General features: G+C 41.9%; 1 protein-coding gene across 2 annotated transcripts in view; it reads left to right on the top strand.

The window, feature by feature from the left end:
• The window catches only part of TBC1D4 (TBC1 domain family member 4), a 57,030-nt gene that overhangs the window by 22,409 nt on the left and 16,203 nt on the right, over window positions 1–18,418 (top strand). Inside the window, exons 9-12 of one of the 2 annotated variants that reach the window (XM_055803197.1) lie at window positions 2,192–2,266; window positions 3,276–3,502; window positions 15,976–16,136; window positions 17,027–17,236. In XM_055803197.1, coding sequence (XP_055659172.1) covers window positions 2,192–2,266; window positions 3,276–3,502; window positions 15,976–16,136; window positions 17,027–17,236 — 673 coding nt within the window. Of the gene's footprint in view, window positions 1–2,191; window positions 2,267–3,275; window positions 3,503–3,544; window positions 5,479–15,975; window positions 16,137–17,026; window positions 17,237–18,418 lie in introns of those variants that run through there. The other variant, XM_055803198.1, reaches the window with a different exon arrangement.

Genomic DNA, 18,418 nt, shown 5'->3' on the forward strand with positions numbered 1-18,418 from the left:
CATCACTGGGAACAACCCAGTAAAGCAGCCCTGACATATACAGACATACTAGTACTCCACTCATGTCAAGGAAGAATCACTTAGATGGCTTCAGTTGAGTATCTGAAGGGAAATTGCTTATATATTGTTGGTTTTGATATAGTATGTTTCTTCTCACCAGGGCCACTGTAGCATACTGCATGTTATAGCATAAGGATCTGTACAGTCCATGATTGAGTTCAAGAGAAGTGGACACCTGAGTCTGGATTAGGGGCATTTTAAGTTTGCTCTTTAAGAAGTGGATTTGCAGTTGTGAGGAAGGTTGTCTCATCTTTAACTTAAAGCTGCAATAGATCAGGAGCAGCAGTAGAGTATCGTGATACACATAGGGGTTCACCCTTGCAGACCCATTTAAAGGTTACACAATGCAAGACCGAGAAAAATACTTTATAGTGCAGCTCAACCACTAATTATTTGATTAAAGCAGGTATATACAATGAGTATCTCTGTGCATGTATACTGTGTTATGTGCATAAACATGTTAGACAGTGATAGTTCCGATAGTTCTCATTCTTCATCAAGCTATTACAACAAGCCCAATGGATCATGGCTAATTTCTAAAGGTATTTAGGCAGCAAATACCTATTGGTGTGGTGGGTTTTCCCCTCCTTAAATCAGCTGCAAATCACATGGTATTGATGTAATGGGATGCAATTATGCATGACTTACCTTCATTTTAAAGTACATTTAGTAACAAAGAGACCAAGAACTTTCAGTTTTGTTTGGTTTTTGTTTGTTTGTTTAAGTCGGCATTTGGCATCTTTTTGTAGATGAAAACATTTCAGTAAAAAGTAAAAGTCAGAATATGTGGGGGAGAGACGCAGCCTCAATCTTAGCAAAACTAGAAATAAGTATGTAGTAACCAGATATATAGGAACACTTTAAGTGGATGGCGTCTTAACTAGGTAAATAGCATCAAGTGACATTTGAAGCTACTTGAAGGAGTAGCTGCTCACTGCTCACCATAGGGAAACATGCTGGGTTCTGTGCTCTGGCTTCACATAGGCCCAGAGGAATGTCACTTTTTTACTTGTTTGTTTTGCTGGACTGATCTTATTTTTGTCAGGTTTGAACTGAAAACAGGCAGTGGCTTCCTAATGAGGTACCTTAGAAAAATAAATATAACCTCTGTTTGACCTCATGAACAGATTTCTTCCAGCCCATGCTGCACTAACATTTTCTGTTGCTTTTTTCTGAACGAGAAAGCCCTTCTTACAGTGCCAAAAATGTGTGTTTTTAAAGCTAGTGAGAAACTTCCAAGTTATCCTTTGCTCTTGTTTTATTGTGAAGGGTCAGTGAAGAGAGAGGGCAGTGTATTCATTGGTAATGAGCTTAAATGGGATAAAGTACTTAAAAGGCACTCTAAGTCTTGAAAATAAACCTTGCCAGGAAAAAGTAGGCTAAATAAATACTGCTGATAGTTTTCCCAAAACCTAGACTATTTTTCCCAGATAAAGTTACTGAAAGCAACTTGCTTCAGCAGATGGAAGTGTCCCAACAGCATCCATCACCAACATTTAATGGGAGTTAAAGTTAGGAGTGGAAGGTAGTCAAAAGTATTGTGGCTCTATTGCCTCTTCCTGTGAAACCACGTGTTAACAAGTTCAGAAAAGATCTGCTAACGCTAGTTTTTAGCAAATTTGCCTTGGGTTTATCTGCAGTATAACTGGAAAGTCTTGTTTGTATCTGGTACTATTTGGTTGGATTTGCAGCCAGAGGACATTTAGTGCTTTCACTACTTCTGCCCGGTTGTACTTAATTTGTCTGAAATATATAGATATGGAGTAAACTCTGCTGAGATTGTAGTATGTCAAATGCATCTGTTAGCTGCAGTGCATGCACAGTACTGAAGTCTGGAGCTTTTTGAAGTCGGCTGTTTTACCTCAAATAGATCAGGAAATACTCAGTTGCTTCGGACAACAGAGCTACAAGTTTAAAGCTCTTGGGAGAAAGGGTAGAAGATACAGTTTTGCCAGCTGAAGATGCCACTGCTTGTAAAATCCAGTGCTTACCCTGTGATCTGTCATCTTATGTCAAATGTGTCACGTGCCTGAACTGTCCTTTGTTCACCTGCATGGCTGTTGCCATCTTGGCTTAACCTTCAGAAAGAGGAAAAAGACCAGGTTAAATTACCTACCTTTTTTTCTTGCAGGGAGCCAACAGGATGCGAGGCCGCCTGGGAAGCGTGGACAGCTTTGAGCGCTGCAACAGCCTTGCTTCTGACAAAGTACGTAAAGAGCTTAGTTAAAATTGGCACGTTTTTATACACGAGCGTTAATGAAGCATAGATACGGCAGTCTGCTTTGATTTAAGGGAAGCAGGACAAAGCACATCAATTTCCAAAACTCAAGTAAGAGTTTCCACTGGGAGGTGGATGGTGTGAGAACGCTGACATGTATGTTGACTTGAAGCTTCAGCTTAATCTGCTGTTTGACTGCCAGTCCTGTTTTCTACACTTCCCTCGCCTCTACAAAAAGCAGGGAGTTTCTTGTCAGCTTCTGCCTTGTTTCACTGAAGTAATTAAAAAAAACTCGTTATCTCAACAAAAGGAAATGCTCTGAAGGTGAAGAATCCCTTCTGTAAGTAACAGTTGCTTTAGGGAAGTAAGAATTTTTGACCTAAAACCAGCTGTTGGGGATGCTGTATGGGGGCGAGCGGGCGGAACTCTGTTCACTTTCTTTTTGTTTCCTGTTTTTAATGTTTTACCTCACGTGAGGATTGGTTGGTGGTTTTCCCAAGAGGTGAAGATTCTATTATGGTTTTCCTGCTACAGTTGCTCACAAACTGGCTGTGCAATAACAGCCTGTCTTCCAGGATATCTTTCTGACGGTACAGGAAGTATGCTCACGATATGTCGAGGAAACTAGCTGAAAGCAGTTTCCCTAGTCTCTTCAACTCCTGTATTTTCCTGAAAGAGCCAGAAGTCCGGTAGCTGGAATGCTGATCCCTGGGAGAGGATGCCCAGAGTAATTAGTACGTTGTTTGTGCTGCATATACATTTATATTCCTCCCTCCTCTTTTTTTTTTTTTTTTTTTTTTTTAAAGAAGGATGCTACTGGCTTTGAGTACGTTATCAAAGGATGTCTGGTTTTGGTGATAATTAGCATACAATAGGCCACGACCAAGAAGGGGGAGAGGCTTTGGTGCCCTGATGCGGCGCGCAGCCGGTGGGGCTAGGCGAGAGCTCTGGCAGGGCGCTGAGCCGCGGGCCTCACACCACCAGCACTTCCTTTCAGGACGCTTCGCCGGGTGATTCCCCACCAGCTACTCCTCCGGCGTCCCCCGTGTCCTCGGCCTGGCAGCCGTTTCCAGAGGAAGGCTCGGACTCCCCCCAGTTCAGGAGGCGCGCGCACACCTTCAGCCACCCCCCCTCCAGCGCCCGGCGGAGGATAACCTTCCAGAACGGGAGGTCCCAGAGCGCCCGGTCCCCGCTGCTGCGGCAGAGCTGCGTCGAGGCGACAAGGTGAGTCGGGGCACGCCGTGCCGTGCGCCTGCTCCCCCATGCCGCTTCAGTACGCGAGCCTCACCCGTGTGCCTTCTTACGGGAGCTGTTCCTGCACTGCTCTGGGTTTTATTTATTTTTCTTTTCATCCGTCTTCTCTGCCACAGAGAGTTTGGTGCTTTGCAGTAACTCATTAATCCCAACATTAATGGTTCAAGGGAAGCATCAATCCAGTGAATTGATCATCCGGTGGGATGCCGGCACCTAACTATTTATTTGTCACCTCCGAGCTGAGCCTTTTTGGCAGTGTTGGAAGTCAGGCCCTTTGGAGAAGAGGTCTTCACTGCTTTTAGATGTGGAGATGGTAGCCTGATGGTTTCATGCCAGGATGAAAAAGGCACTGACAGTTTCACGTGTCCATCACTGTGTTAGCCAGAGCTCCCAGGGAGTGTGTTGAGAATTGGAGGTGGTGAGGAGCCTCACAAAAGGGCTTACGGATTACACACGTCCGCTGAACTGTCAGGCATGCCAGTTCCTTGTTTGCCTTTCTCCAGAGCTTCCCTCTGTAACTTCTTTCCTCTTCCTTTTTGGAGTCTCTCCAGCTACCAAGTGGAGGAGCGTTCCCTCAGGGGTTCCCTCGCTCAGCCAGAAGGGGTCCCCGCAGCTCCTTGTGGGCCTCTGGCTCTGCTTTCTTTTTCTGCCTCCATCCTGGCTGCCTGCAGTAAGTGACCATGCAAACGCCAGTACCTTTACAAGATTCAGGCCCAAATGAGCTGATTTTTTTTATTTTCTGTTAGAGGAGCCCTTTCTCCAAACCGCTTGTCTGTTTCAGTACTTCGCTGCAATTCTGCTTTTTGTGGGCTCTTTCTAAAAATGGTTAGAAACCATAATTTCTCTCCCCTTTCATGTCTAGATCAGTGTGAATGCTGCACCAGCTTGCAGAGAAAGGCAAAAAAGTTTATTCTGTTTAAGAGAGCGGAGGGGGTTGAAGGGTAAGAAACTAGCCTTGAAGTAGCTTTGTTACATTGTGTTTCTGAAAAGATAAATACTGTGGTTTTTACTGAAATAAACTTTGGTTATTTTTTTTTCCCCACTGACCATGTTGTACACAAACAGGAAACCCTGGCAGTTCAAACTGAAGGACTTGCTGACTTCACTTCTTTGTATTAACTTTTTAAGAAGTCGCTGATTAAGCGGCATCATCAGCAGATTTTCAGTCAAAACAGTTTGTAGCAACTTGGTTTTAGGCTGGGATTTTTCCTTCTCTCCTTTCCTATTGAGGATTCATCAAAAGTGTTAAGTAAAAGAAACTTAATTTATTTTTATGCTCCCCCCCAGCGCTTGTTACTATTACTAAATAATGTTTTACTGTATAGTAGTTAAACATACAAACTAAACACTTCACAAAAAAATATCCAAAAATATTGCATTTAAATAATATCTAATGTGTTCTAGCAATACATGTTTTTTACAAAAGCAAGAGGAAACCGAATGGAAGAAACAAAGTGTTTCATGTTACTGGAAACAGGTTTCTAAGGATATTTTCTGTACATTTCAGAGACTCTTTTTCTGAGTTTACTTTGAGAATAAACACGGCTAAAGAAATAAGGTGGTCTGCCTTTTCCTGCAATGTCATTGAAATGTTTCCTGAAAGAAATCAGCTGTAACAGCAAAATCAATATCAGGGAAACTGCCCAGCAGTGCATTTGGTACATTTTATCTTCTGGGAAACAAAGTTCCTATAAGCCAAGATGAGGTTCTTGGCCAGTATCTTTAATCTGAATGTTTTTTTGTTGTGTCCGAATACATGCTGACCCATCTGCTATGTTCTCTTGTTGCCTGCACAGCCCTGTTGTTGGGGTTTGGCACACTCTCAATGAAAATGAATCTGCGTCACCTGGTCTCCCTTCCTCTGTCTCTGCCCCTTCCTTCCTGAAAACCTTATACCAGGGCTCAGGAAGGTTGCTCCAGCACTCGGAAAGCCAGTTCTCCAAGAGGTGAGAGTGTTGTATCCTTCCTAGTTCTTCAGTGCCACCAGCTTAAGATCAGGATTCCAAGTGCAGTGCAGCACATGGGATCTCTCCCACTCTGCCTTGTGATCCTGCATTTCTAACAGACTTCCTAAGTACTTGATGCAAATGGGCGAATAGGCTTTTGGCCAAAAAAGCCTGTTAAAAATAGAGGCTTGTCTGCTAACATCTTGTAGCTTTGACCTGTTTCTGTTGCAGTGTTGCAAATCTGCTGCATTGGTTTGTTGCTTGAAATGCAGTGTTTTTTAGGAGTGTCACGCCAATTTAATGCTTTCTCTGCTGAATGCAAACCAGCATGTGTTGCTGTGATCATTGGTATGTGAAAATAAGAAAAAAGCAGTGTGACGAGTGCGCAGTACTAATGTGGGATGCCTGTGCATGAGGAAGGGGAAATGCCAAAATCAGCTGGGTGATACTAGCTGTGATGTGAGATGTTTAGAGAGAATCAGCAAATACATTCCAATCGAAGAGGAGTGGGAAAGAAGCGAAGTGCAAGAAGGGCTTTCTGACATCAGTGTGAAAGACAGTGTCTGAGTGGAAGTCACACTACTTTTTACTGTAAGAGGAGGCTCTCCTTCAGGACAGTGCTTGAGGAAGCTGCATATGGGTTGTTTTTCTGAAGTAGGCCTGTAGTGAATAAGGTGGAGCCGTAGTTTTGAACTTCTTGATCTTTTTTTTGCCAGTCGCTGGCCTTTCTATTCCTCTTCTGTCAATGACCACTCCTTTTTCCTTCATCAGTCTGTCCTTGTTCACTGAACTACTTGTGTTTCTGGTACTCTTCATCTCTGAGTGTAGCTCTCCCCTAATCATTCACAATAGAAGACTGTGGAATTCTAGAAGGTGCTTTTGTGACTGTTTCTCCCTGGAAAAATAACAGTAGCTTACATTCTTACTGAAAACAAGTGTTGAGATCTGGATTCTGGGTGTGTTAGACTCTAATATCTGGGATTCCGTTGTGTGAGATGGATGTAAAAGTTTTTAGGGGTGCTTAAAGATATTTTTTTCATCTTGTGGAGCACAATTTCATTAAACACTGATTAGTTTGTCATCTTCATTTTTAGGGTTGAATGTAAGAAATCATGTAAATATACAAACTAATGCAAAAGGCAGTTGACCTGAAGGTGATTCTAAGGTACAGTTTGGGTTAGTTAATCTCTAATAATACATGTGTTAGAACAAATACAAAGTATGTATCATCTCCTTAAGCACAATTTATTGTACGTTGATTTCACTTACATTTGAAAGAGTAACATCAGAAAGAGACAATCTGTTATTGGTGTACAGCATGCAGCCAAAAACTGTAATGCAGACATAATTACAAAACACCTAGTGGGAAAATTCTACAGTTTAGGTCCTTCCAGCAGAATAATCTTGTATATAGGTGGAATAAGGTGATAGATCCTTACAGGAAGGTGACTGTATAGCCTTCATGGCAGGATGCCTGCTGGCCCTGCCCCTCACCACCCTCCACTCCCCTGCAATCCCACAGCTTTTAAGAAGTAAACGGTAAATTGTCCAAATTCACTTTCTAATACAGGGATAATGTAAATTAATCATTAATTTTCAGAGGTGTTTCCAAAACCAGTCTTCAAAATATTTCACAGTTTTGAAGACAGAGTCACTTTAAGATGACCCCACCTTTTTACCCCAGCTCAAATGAATAAGGAATAAGCAATAAGCAGTGTAAGTTTCTGAAATTTGAGAGGAGGGATTGCCATCTTGTCCAGTGTAGAAGCAGGCTTTTAATATCGCCTGTTCTAATCCTTGTGTCCAGTAATAGTTACTGTATGAGTGCATGGGATGCTTAGATTTTCCATTCCCTACTATGCTGTGGTAGCACTGGGCTAAGTAGCAGGTGAATTATGAAAGCTGAATTTAAAGAAACCAATGAGCACACACTAGGGTGTGCAGAGAAATGGACAAAAAACTCCAACCAACCCCAAAACCTGTCTCTTACAGACTACCTCTTATTTGGGTTCCAGTCCAACTTTGCTTCTGTGTTCCCATCAGTTAGCAGGCTTGGTCCAAGCTGAGCTCATGCCCAGGTCAGTTTGTACAAACAGCTGGATCCCATTAAACCTAGCTTTCTGGATTTGGGGAATGTAGGTATTGAGTATTGTACTAAAACTGTACTATAATGCCAGCAAATTCCAAGCTGAAATTTCTGAGGCTATAACTCTTTCTGGAATTGGTTTTGTATGCTGGTCAAGATACTGTGTTTCATTATAATGAAGTTTTGAACTGCAAGGTGGGTTGATCTTCAAATTCGGAGTAATTCCCAAAAGACCACCCTGTTTCTACTTAGCTTTTATAGTATACAGGTTTCTGACACCATTTAATCTTGAATTTGTGTGAAAACTCCTATGAAAATGGGATCTCATTAGCTATAGGTCTCGCTGGGAGCAACTGGGCCTGAACTGTAATGGTAAGGAAATGGCAGTAGCAAGGGTGAAGTGTTGACATCTGTTGGGTTCATGAGGTGATTAAAACAGATATAGTCAGAAAGAAGTGCCAGATGGATAATGCTGATGATGAGAGTGACTCGGGTAATCCAGCTGTCAATTGAGCTGGCTAATAGAGAATGAAATATATTGTCCAGCTGACAGTGGCTGAAACTCTTTAAACTTTCCCTGATTTAGCTTGCAAATGTGCGTTGTGCCATGAGGTTTACAAATGAGAGGAAGTTCAAATTTTTTACAGTAGGGTTTTTCTTACGGGTTGTTTTGTTTTGTTTCTTTGGGGTTTTTTTCCTTTGGGAATTTTTCACAGGGAGGACCATCATCTGTCCCAGTAGGCTCAATATGAGGTGTTCTTAGCATGCTCATGTGAGTGAATGTTAGGTTAACGTGGTAGCCCTTTACGATCTGAAGACTACAAGCTGTTTAACTGTTAGGAACCCTAATTAAAACTTCAGTGCAATTTCCTCTCTAAGAATAAACGTGGTTTCTAGAAGTGTATCCTGGCCACATTGCACTGGAGAAAAATTCTTTATAGTCTGACTTCTCATATCATGTAACTTTGAGACAACACATGATGCAGCAGGTAGCTTTTCTTGTGGTCTGGTGAACTTCAATGTGCAGGAGCAGCGCCCGTTTCATTTGGAATTCATTTTAGAAAGATATTTGATTTATAGCAGTCAGATGGGCCTATGCAAATAACACTAAGCCAGGATCAGCTGGAGACCTGGGAGTTAAAAAGCAATTCTGCTTATTATCTGTGTTGTATATGTTTTGAATGATGTATACAAGATGATCCTGATCCATATTTACGTCTCATTTGGCATACGGTCACAAACTCAGAAACTGATTCTAGGGTGTTGGAGATACAGGGTACAGTGGCTCTCGCCTGATTGTAGACGGCTTCATTCTCATCTAGTCAGTGGAGAGGTGTTGGTGTTTCTGCAGCACAGTTGCTCTCATCCTGATGTGATTGTCTTTAATATTCTGACATTTACAGAACTGATCCTGCCTGTTCATCTGTGGTCCTTCCTGAACACTAATACAGCCAGTTGTGCCTGTCACTGGGAACATCTTCATTTAGAAAGCATGAATCATGCCCTAGAAGTATCTTGACCTCCAATAAAAAGGAAGCCTCAGTTGACTTGCTAGGATTTAAATGGCTGTGTTAGAGATACCTAAAGCCAGGAGAAAAAATAAAAATAAGAATTATTCTCCAGATAAGTTCACTGTGGTGAAAGACACATCTTTTTTTCCCAAATGTTTCTGGGGAGGCTGAGCTTTTTGAGTCAGATTCTAATGATCACTACTATGATGCTTTCTGTGGAAGAGAGAAAACACTGATATATTTTCTGCTTTAAGGAATGAACAGTATAGTAAAGTTGGATAACAAAACGATATTGGCATGTGCCTTCAGAATGTTGTTACTGCATGGTCAATTCATTTGTCTAGAGAGAAGTCTAGGGTGGAAGTGGTTGCATAATCTCGACTTTTGACAAGTATGTTGTGTAGCATTTAATATTGAACACAAGCACACATAAGGATTAAAAAAAAATATCCTGCCAACAAGGAGGTGAACAAAGAGGATTTGAGAGCATCATCTGTTTTTAAACTTTCATTTCTGTAACTTCTGGAATTTCTGGCTTTTATTCAAAGCTACTCCTGAAAATTAGACTATTAGAAGGATCTGGGTTGTTGTTGTTTTTTAATACAAAAATAAAAGCAGCGCTTTTAAAAATGGAACAACCTTCAGCATAGGTTTCACTAGCCCACACCGTCTCCCTTCATTGCAGTGTTATGCAGGGATAATTGAAGCTGATTTATTGCCACTTGAATTTGAACAGATTGCTTTTTTAAAACAGCTTCATTTCTCATGAAAAAAAGTAAGTACTTAATGTGCTTTAAACAAAATAGCAGAATGGAGTTATTTAGAATAAAAATATATGACAGTTGTGACAATAAATAGAGAGGTGTAAACTGATTGGAACTAGTTTTTCTTCTTCCCAGAGGGGAGGTATACTTCATGTATTTGGCTTACATATAGGCTTCTGCTAGCTTAAGTCCTGGGAATTGAAATGTTAGTTGTCTTTCTGTACTTGATCTGGGAGATTTTGTATCACCTCAGCCTCAAAATTGCAGAGGAGACTGAGTTGACTTAGCTGCTAGTTAAAGCAATCAAGAGAAGAAGTTGAAATGAAAGTGAACTGGGGAAAAATACAAACCTTGGCGTGAGCAACAACAGTATTTATTCTCAAGTCAGTTGGCTTGTATGGACTCAAGTACAAAACAGTTTAGGTAAGTATTGGATAAAGAGTTCAACAAGAATTGGGGTAGCTTTGTGATTTTTTCAGTCATCAGTCTTTAGGAGCATTGTGAAGAACAGTTTTGGGAAGAGATTTAGGAAACTGAAACCAAGCAATAAAGATGCTTGTAATCTGAACAAGTTTTGGGGGTTTCTTCTCCCCCTGACCAACTAGCTGTGTCATCTTCATACTGGGCATTGTCTGATAGAATAGTGAATGGGGTGGTGCTTTGGTCAAACTGAGTTGCAGGTACTGACATAAAAAGCTTAGATGATTGTACTCTTTACTCTTGAGTACTTAGGTTGTCACTTGTAACAGTGTAACAATGAAAGTACAGACTAAGATAATTGGAGGCATTATATTGAATTTATAGCTTTTCATGTTTTAGTGCGTACAAACTGATGAATGCATTTTCGTTTCTGTGTTGGGTAAGGAGCATAGGCTAAGTAGCCTTACGGAGAACCATTATTCTTCAAATTGAACTGTGATGCATTTGTCTCAATTATAGAGTATTACATTGTTACTGTTTTCAGGAGCTGCATAGGAGGTGTGTTAAGTGAAAAAAATTATTAAAAAATCAGAAATACTCCATTTTGTGGAATTTCGCTATTGAACTATGTGACTTTGGCCTTTCATATGTCTGTTTTACCAAGCTAAAATACTGCGATGTGGAAGTTGTACCGTAATGTAGTTGTCATTTTCTTAAAATGAATGAGTAAGAGTGAAGTGTGGGGGTTTTTTTTAATCCATTCTTGCAATCATGTCCTACTTTGCAGTTGAGTTTTTTAGTGTCTCTTCTGTAATTTGTTAAGATTTTATGTGCTGCCATCTCTTAATTTGCAGTGCATTGACTCAGGTGCATTTTGTCTCGCTTAGTCGTTGGTAGGTGGCAGCAGGACAGGAACTTGTAGAGAGTAGTTGTCTGTTTTTTCTTCTTGGTGGCTATGTTACTGTATAACCCAAGAAATACTCATCCTCTGCTTTTCCCCAGTGTCTAGGCTCTACAATCCATAGTTTATAGAACATGCATACATTTCTTGAGTTTGAGGTAGCAACTTCTTTTGGAAGTGGAAAATGTCATCTAAAAACTGGAATTGATGAATGGACTATTTCTGCTAGTTGACCTTGCAACATGTTTCCCATGTAGATGTTTAAGTCTGTGTGTTATCACAACAGGGTTTTTTCTTAAGAATTCTTGAGAATTTATCCTTTCTGTGTTGAGGTTTGGTATCGGTGCCCTGACAGGGAAGTTGTGAAAGTCTTTTTCCCCAGGTTGAGAGGTAGTGAAAACTCTGCTCTGCTTTTCATAGCAGTGACTGAACTCCATTTAAGAAGTTGCTGCTGTTGTTTTGGAGTTGCTTTTGCTTTTAGTCTCTCTGCTCACATTAATAAACCTCTTCATTTTGCAGGGAGCTGATAGCGAATGGTCAGATACGCAGTTTTCTTTACCCCCATGTTCTTTAGAGGATCTGTATGATGTGTTGCTGGGCTGTCTGAGCAGAGCATCTACCTGCCTGGCTGTTAAAATCCACGGCTATTTTAAAACCTGAAGTAATCTTGCAAATATGACCAAGAGCCAAGCCAGCCAGTTAAGTTTAGGTGTGAGAGATTGTAGACTAGGGAGTAAGTATTGTGCAACTTCTGTTTTGAGGTAGGGAATACGTAACCGAGTTACCTCATCTGTTTTTTGTACCAGCCTTCTGAACCATTTCATCATGGAATGGGAGATGCTATCTTTTTACTCTGACTTCTTCCTGCTTTTACTCTTTAGGGTATTGTTTCATGCCTTTAGATCTGATACTAGGCTGGGACTTGTCTATCTTGAAATGAGGAAACTTCCTTTGCTCACTTTCCAGCCTCACTTTGCTAAATCTTGGTGTTTTCACAGGTGCCCTTGCCTTCATTGAATACGGCAAGGTGCGCACATGAGACTTTCAAAAGTTTTCCTCTAATCGCTCATCATACAGCTCTTTGAAGGAGAGAGTGATTAACGTTAGTTGCTTGAAATATCAGGGGGATTTTGGAAGAGAGGGTTTAACAACAGAAATACGGGTCCTGAGAACTGTATGATTTGTACACTTCATGAGGCAGCACGTGTGACTAATCCATCCCACTGTAAACTCTGCAACTGAAATGACATAAACGGCTTTGTTTCATACCCTAAAATAGCCCCTGTCTTATTCTGACTTCTGTGTAAATTTTACTGCTATAAATTGTACACTATTCCTAGGACTGCCTGCACATTTAGGAGCACAGTAGCTGATTTTGTACACAGCAGCAGAAAGGAAGATTTCATTCTCTTGTTACGTAGCTTCTATTTAGTAAGCCCTGGAATTACTCAGGTTTTGTGTTCTAACATGTGATATGTAAGACCTGAAATAGAGAGAAGTAGTTTCATTACAGTTATTTATAGAAACATGACTTATAATCATTAATACATCCAAACTCAATACCTTATTTCGAAGAGTTGCTGGACTGCAGTACCTTTGGAAAACACCTCTAGACTCAATATTAGTTTTGTAGTTGATGTTTGGCTAGCACAAGCATTGGTTACCCCATCATGAAAGACTCTGTAAGTTGGCCAAAGATTTTCAGAGTTTTCTGTTGCTGTTTTGGTTAGTGCAACACGGGGCTCTACCGAGATCACCTACTAACAGTATGATGCATAGGGAATTGCGGCACTGTAGAAGCTAAATCGGGAGTAGAGAATAATTCAGGCTGTCTGTTATCCAGGGCTCCCAGTCCTTAGCACTGTTCTTGGGGGAGGGCAGGGGTGGTGCCTAATGCTGTGTAAGCGAACCTCAAGACATAATTATTTCCCTGCCAGGATATGGAAGCAAGGTCTGATACCTGTGTATGGTAGTGAGTCCAGTTTTCTCACTGAGGCTTACAGATGTCAAGGAGCTGTTGCAGATCATTAGCACAGGGACAGCTTTGATCGCCAAAGAGGCCAATTCTAGCTTGGTGCGTTATCATTCAGCACAGAGTATTTGATATGAAAAGCGCTGATTGAGATGATCTAGCTGCTAGACTCGTGTAGGTGAAACTTCATAGTCTGCTTCCCTTGCAGATCTCTCCTTTTGTGGAGGCCACGCGTGGGGAGACGGACTGCAGCTGGCAAATGCAGTTACCTGCATCTGACCTACCACTAAAAATGTAGTGAACACTTAACATGCTAGGCTTTCCTTTCATCTAACTCTTTTTAGGGACTTTGCACTGTAGCATGAAAATTCTTCACAGCATGAAGGTCTGAGTGTAGCTACTGCTGCGTTGATCTAGCAGTTTTCCTTGTGATGAAGATGAAGCTGCAGACACAGTTCTGCATATTTGATGCTGTCTTCCCAAGAAGCCTGTAAGTGTGTGTCATGCTGTTGACATTCCATGGAAGGATTTATGATGGATAATTAACATACCCTTTGCTATATGAGATCTATGTACCTACTTTACTACCACAGATGCAAAATGCTGAAATATTTCTGAAAGTGGCTCAAGTATTTACAAAAGCTACATGTCCTTTCCGTTGGCAATAGTCAGTAGAGAAGTGTGCCTGGTGTCCTCTTATAATGATCTCCCAGCAAAGCTTCCTTGTATCCTGTCCTTGCCTCTTCCAGCAACATAAGCTACTCTTAAAATCATTATGTAAATACATTTCTATGTGGCCTGCATGGATAAGCAAGGAGCTTCTGGCAAAACTCAAACAGAAGAAGAGAGTTAATGGAATGTGAAAAAAATGACAGGCCACTCGGGAGGAACATAGGAATGTCAGAATTCCTATATATGCAAGGATGTAATGAGGAAAGCTAAGGTCTGCGTGGAATTAAATCTGGCAGGGGATGTCAAGTACAACAAGAAGAGCTTATTCAGGTACAACAGTAGGAAGAGGATGACTAAGGAAAATGCGAGCCCACTGCTGAATGAGATGGGTGCCCTGGTGATGAAAGATACAGAGAACGTGGAGTCACTGAAGGAAGACTTTCCCTTGGTTGAGGAGAATCATCTAGATAAACTTGGCACCCACAAATCCATGGGTCCCCACGGAATGCACCCATGAGTGCTGAGGGAGCTGGCAGATGTTATTTGCTAAGTCGCTCTCCATCATCTTTGAAAGGTCCTGGAGGACAGGAGAGGTGCCTGAGGACTGGAGGAAAGCCTGTGTCACTCCAGTCTCCAAAAAGGGCAAAGAGGAGGACCCAGGAAAGGCTGGTCAGTCTCACCTCCATCCCTGGAAAGGTCATGGAACAGCTTCATCCTGGAGGTCATCTGGAAGCATGTGGAGGAAAAGAAGGTTATGAGGAGCAGTCAGAATGGATTCACCAAAGGGAAATCATGCCTGACCAACCTAATGGCCTTCTATTATGGAATGACTGGCTGGGTAGGTGAGGGGAGAGCAGTGGATGTTATCTGTCTTGACTTCAGCAAGGCTTTTGTTGCTGTTTCCCATAACACCCTCATAGATAGGCTCAGGAAGTGTGGGTTAGATGAGTGGACAGCGAGGTGGATCGAGAACTGGCTGAATCATCAGCCGGTTTTCTGATGATACAAAACTGGGAGGAGTGGCTGGTACACCAGAAGGCTGTGCTGCCATTCAGTGAGACCTGGACAGGCTGGAGAATTGGGTGGGGAGGAACCTAATGATGTTCAACAAAGGCAAGTGTGGGGTCCTGCACCTGGAAAGGAACAACTCCATGCACGAGGACAGGCCCGGGGCTGACCTGCTGGAAGGCAGCTCTGCGGAGAAGGACCTGGGAGTTCTGGTGGACAGCAAGTAGCCCATGAGCCAGCAGCATGCCCTGGTGGCCAAGAAGGCCAGTGGGATCCTGGGGGGCATCAGAAGGAATGTGTCCAGCAGGTCGAGGGAGGTGATTCTCCCCCTCCACTCTACCCTGGTGAGGCCACATCTGGAGTGCTGTGTCCAGTTCTGGGCTCCCCAGTTCCAGAGACAAGGAACCACTGGAGAGGGTCCAGCAGAGGACTACTAAGATGATGAGGGGACTGGAGCGTCTCCCTTATGAGGAAAGGCCAAGAGAGCTGGGACTGTGTAGCCTGGGGGAGAAAAGACTGAGAGGGGGTCTTGTCAATGCATACAAATATCTTAAGGGCGAGTGTCAAGAGGACAGGCCAAACTCTCTTCCGTGGTGTCCAGTGACAGGACAAGGGGCCATGGGCACAAACTGCAACACAGGAGGTTCCATCCAAATATGGGGAAAAACTTCTTCACTTTGAGGGTGACAGAGCACCGGAACAGGCTGCCCAGAGAGGCTGTGCAGTATCCTTCTCTGGAGACATTCAAAACCTGCCTGGACATGATTCTGCATAACCTGCTGTAGGTGACCCTGCTTTAGCAGGAGGTTGGACTAGATGACCTCCAGAGGCCACTTCCAACCCCAACCATTCTGTGAAATATTACCATTCTTTTCTCTTAGCTTTTATTCTAAGCTTCCAGCTGAGCACTGCATGAATGCTATGAGTTCTTCCTGGTGGTATATATTGCAAACTTCACAGCACTGTGTTACAAGAAAACAATTGGGCACATCTGTATTCAGGGTGAAGCTCGCATAGAGCACACTTTACCTTCTAAAACTTCCCAGTAAATACTCCTGCAGGTTTGGCTGTACATTAGACAGACTTAATAAAGACTTTTATTTCCCCCCCACCTCCAAAGATGACTGACTTTGATCACCCCATCTGCTTTTTCTTTCCTTCAGTGATGGGGAGGGAAAGAAAAGAACATCAACCGTCTGCAGCAGTGAATCTCTAAATGCTGTGGGGGCCACGCTCACACCTCGCCGCATCTCCTGGCGGCGGAGAATATTCCTGCAGGTAGCTTCACCTATGAATAAATCTTCTTCCAAGATGCAGCATCCAGGTCTGTGTGTGCTTTTAAAGAAAATAAACAAGCAGTTGTTACTGAATAGTTATTACTATAGTGAACTGCAATGCGAAAATATGAAAGGGAGAAGGGAGTCAGCTTGCTAGAGCCTTGCTAGAAATCAGTTGTACTCAGCTGGCTTTAGGTCTTTGTTGCTTTGAACACAGGATTCTGTCATCAAAATCAAATTAATTGCAATCTCCCATGGCTGTGCTGGTAGCAAGCAAATGAAGAACTACCTCTTGCTGACAAAGATAGCCTCTTTAACAGTTTGCATATTTTTACCCTAGCGTGTTTACGTAACAGCAGTGTTATGTTCTGCCTTGTCCTTGTACTGCACATAGCACCTGTTCATTGTGTTAATAATTCTTACAGCTTTAGGTCATTTAAAGTAGGAAACTCTGAAATACCTGAAATCCTGCTCTGTTGATAGAGTCCCATTGGCAGAATTCACAACCGTAGGTAAATGACAAAGTCTTCATTTAGTAACCATGAAGTGCTGTAGCACTGCCTATAGTGCAGCTTAGCAGATGGAAAAAGTTGCTTTTATTATAGAGCCTGTGGTAAATCATGGCAGTAAACAAGCTCAGCTGTAAAGGAAGCTTTATGGATAAACACCTCTTTGTAACTCTAGAAGGAGCTAGAGGGGAAAAGGGTTGAAATACTGGCTGACCTTTTATTTACCTTTATTTAATTTTAAAAATTAAAAAAACTTTAAATAAAACACTTTATTTAAAAATAATTCTCTACTGCTAAACTGCATTCTTTGGAATAAGCATCTCACTGCTGAATGTAGAAGACAGCTATATTTGTTCTACTGTGACTTAGATTTTTGTGATACGTCAAGCAATCTGAGTTTCCTGTAATAGCTTTCTGATTCTTTGCAGATGGTCATGATGGAAGTGAATTGTTACCATTATCGCCTCTTGCTCCACCCCTCGAGGAGGACCCTCTTGTTCTAGTATTGCAAAATGAGGATGGTCCGGATAAAACTGGAGAGAGGAAAAACTCAGAAGAACTACAAAGTCTGTGGAGAAAAGCCATTCATCAACAAATTCTGTTACTTCGAATGGAAAAAGAAAACCAGAAGCTGGAAGGTTAGCTACTTAGAAAATACCCCAAAAACTATTACAAATTCTGCTGCCTGAAGCTGAAAACTGTACTGGTGTTGGGCACCTCAGAGATGTGGTTCTGTGACTTTTTGGTTAACGGTGCTAGAAAAAAATGTGTTTACCCACTCCTATCTCAAGTCTACCAGGTTCTTTGTCTGCCTGCAAACTCTTATTAATGAGTCACCTCAGTTAAAGAAGGTAACTTTTCCTTTTTTAGTGCACATTAGGCAAAAGTTTCTACAGTCTGGATTTTAGCTAAGTCTAGGAATTCTAGTGTGAGGTGGAGGCAGGAGAACAGATGCTGTGTGAGCATTCAAGTATGGTAAACCTTACCCTCTGTATCTCATTTCAGTCCTTCGCAGTGTATGGGATTTCTGTCCAGGCTTTCTGTCCTGCGTTAACCACATCACAGTGGTAATTTATAAATATTCAAATGCAAATATGATTTTTAGGAACTGGCTCATGAAGTATGTCAGAAAGTTCTTTTCTTGAGTGATGAACACTGTACACTGAAAATTGAGTGCCCTTGCTGAGGGATCTGAAGTTGGCCAAGCTGACTTGTCAGCTGCCTGAGCTTTTGGCTAAGATACTTTATTATGACTGGTCAAGACTCGCACAAATAAAAGATAGTATGCAATGTCTATCCTAGTTTATAGAAGTTCTTCGGTATAATAGATTAATAGCTTTTGGTGCAAGTTGAAAATTTTCTCTCATTTTCAAATGTTATCTCTGTAATTGCTGCCCTCATCTTCTCCTATATGGTCTATAACTTCATTATGTGGTAGTCTGATTCTTCAAACAAAACATAACGATCTTGTTAAGGTCAGTTAAATCTTTTTCCTTCTTTAGTGATGCTTACTGAGAAGGCAGAGAGAGGAAGGAAAAACAGTAGGACAGAAGTCTTCCCATGTCCCTACAAACGTACATCCTTGAATGTATTTCCTGCACAAGTAGCATATTTCTTTGTGCATTCTCTCTACAGTTTGTCTCCTTGTAGATTCATAGGGAACATCTACAGAGAAGTCTGCTTTAACTTCAGCCATAATCTTCACTTACTGTTTTAGCAAATGGTTAGTCTCCTGTTGTAGGGTGGGGAAGCTGGACATCTGCTGTAGTGACTAATTTTATGTTATTCCCTCTGGTAGTATGAGATGCTGAGGGACAGGC

This window comes from Falco peregrinus, chromosome 4, assembly GCF_023634155.1.
Source record: "Falco peregrinus isolate bFalPer1 chromosome 4, bFalPer1.pri, whole genome shotgun sequence".
Taxonomy (NCBI): Eukaryota; Metazoa; Chordata; class Aves; order Falconiformes; family Falconidae; genus Falco; species Falco peregrinus.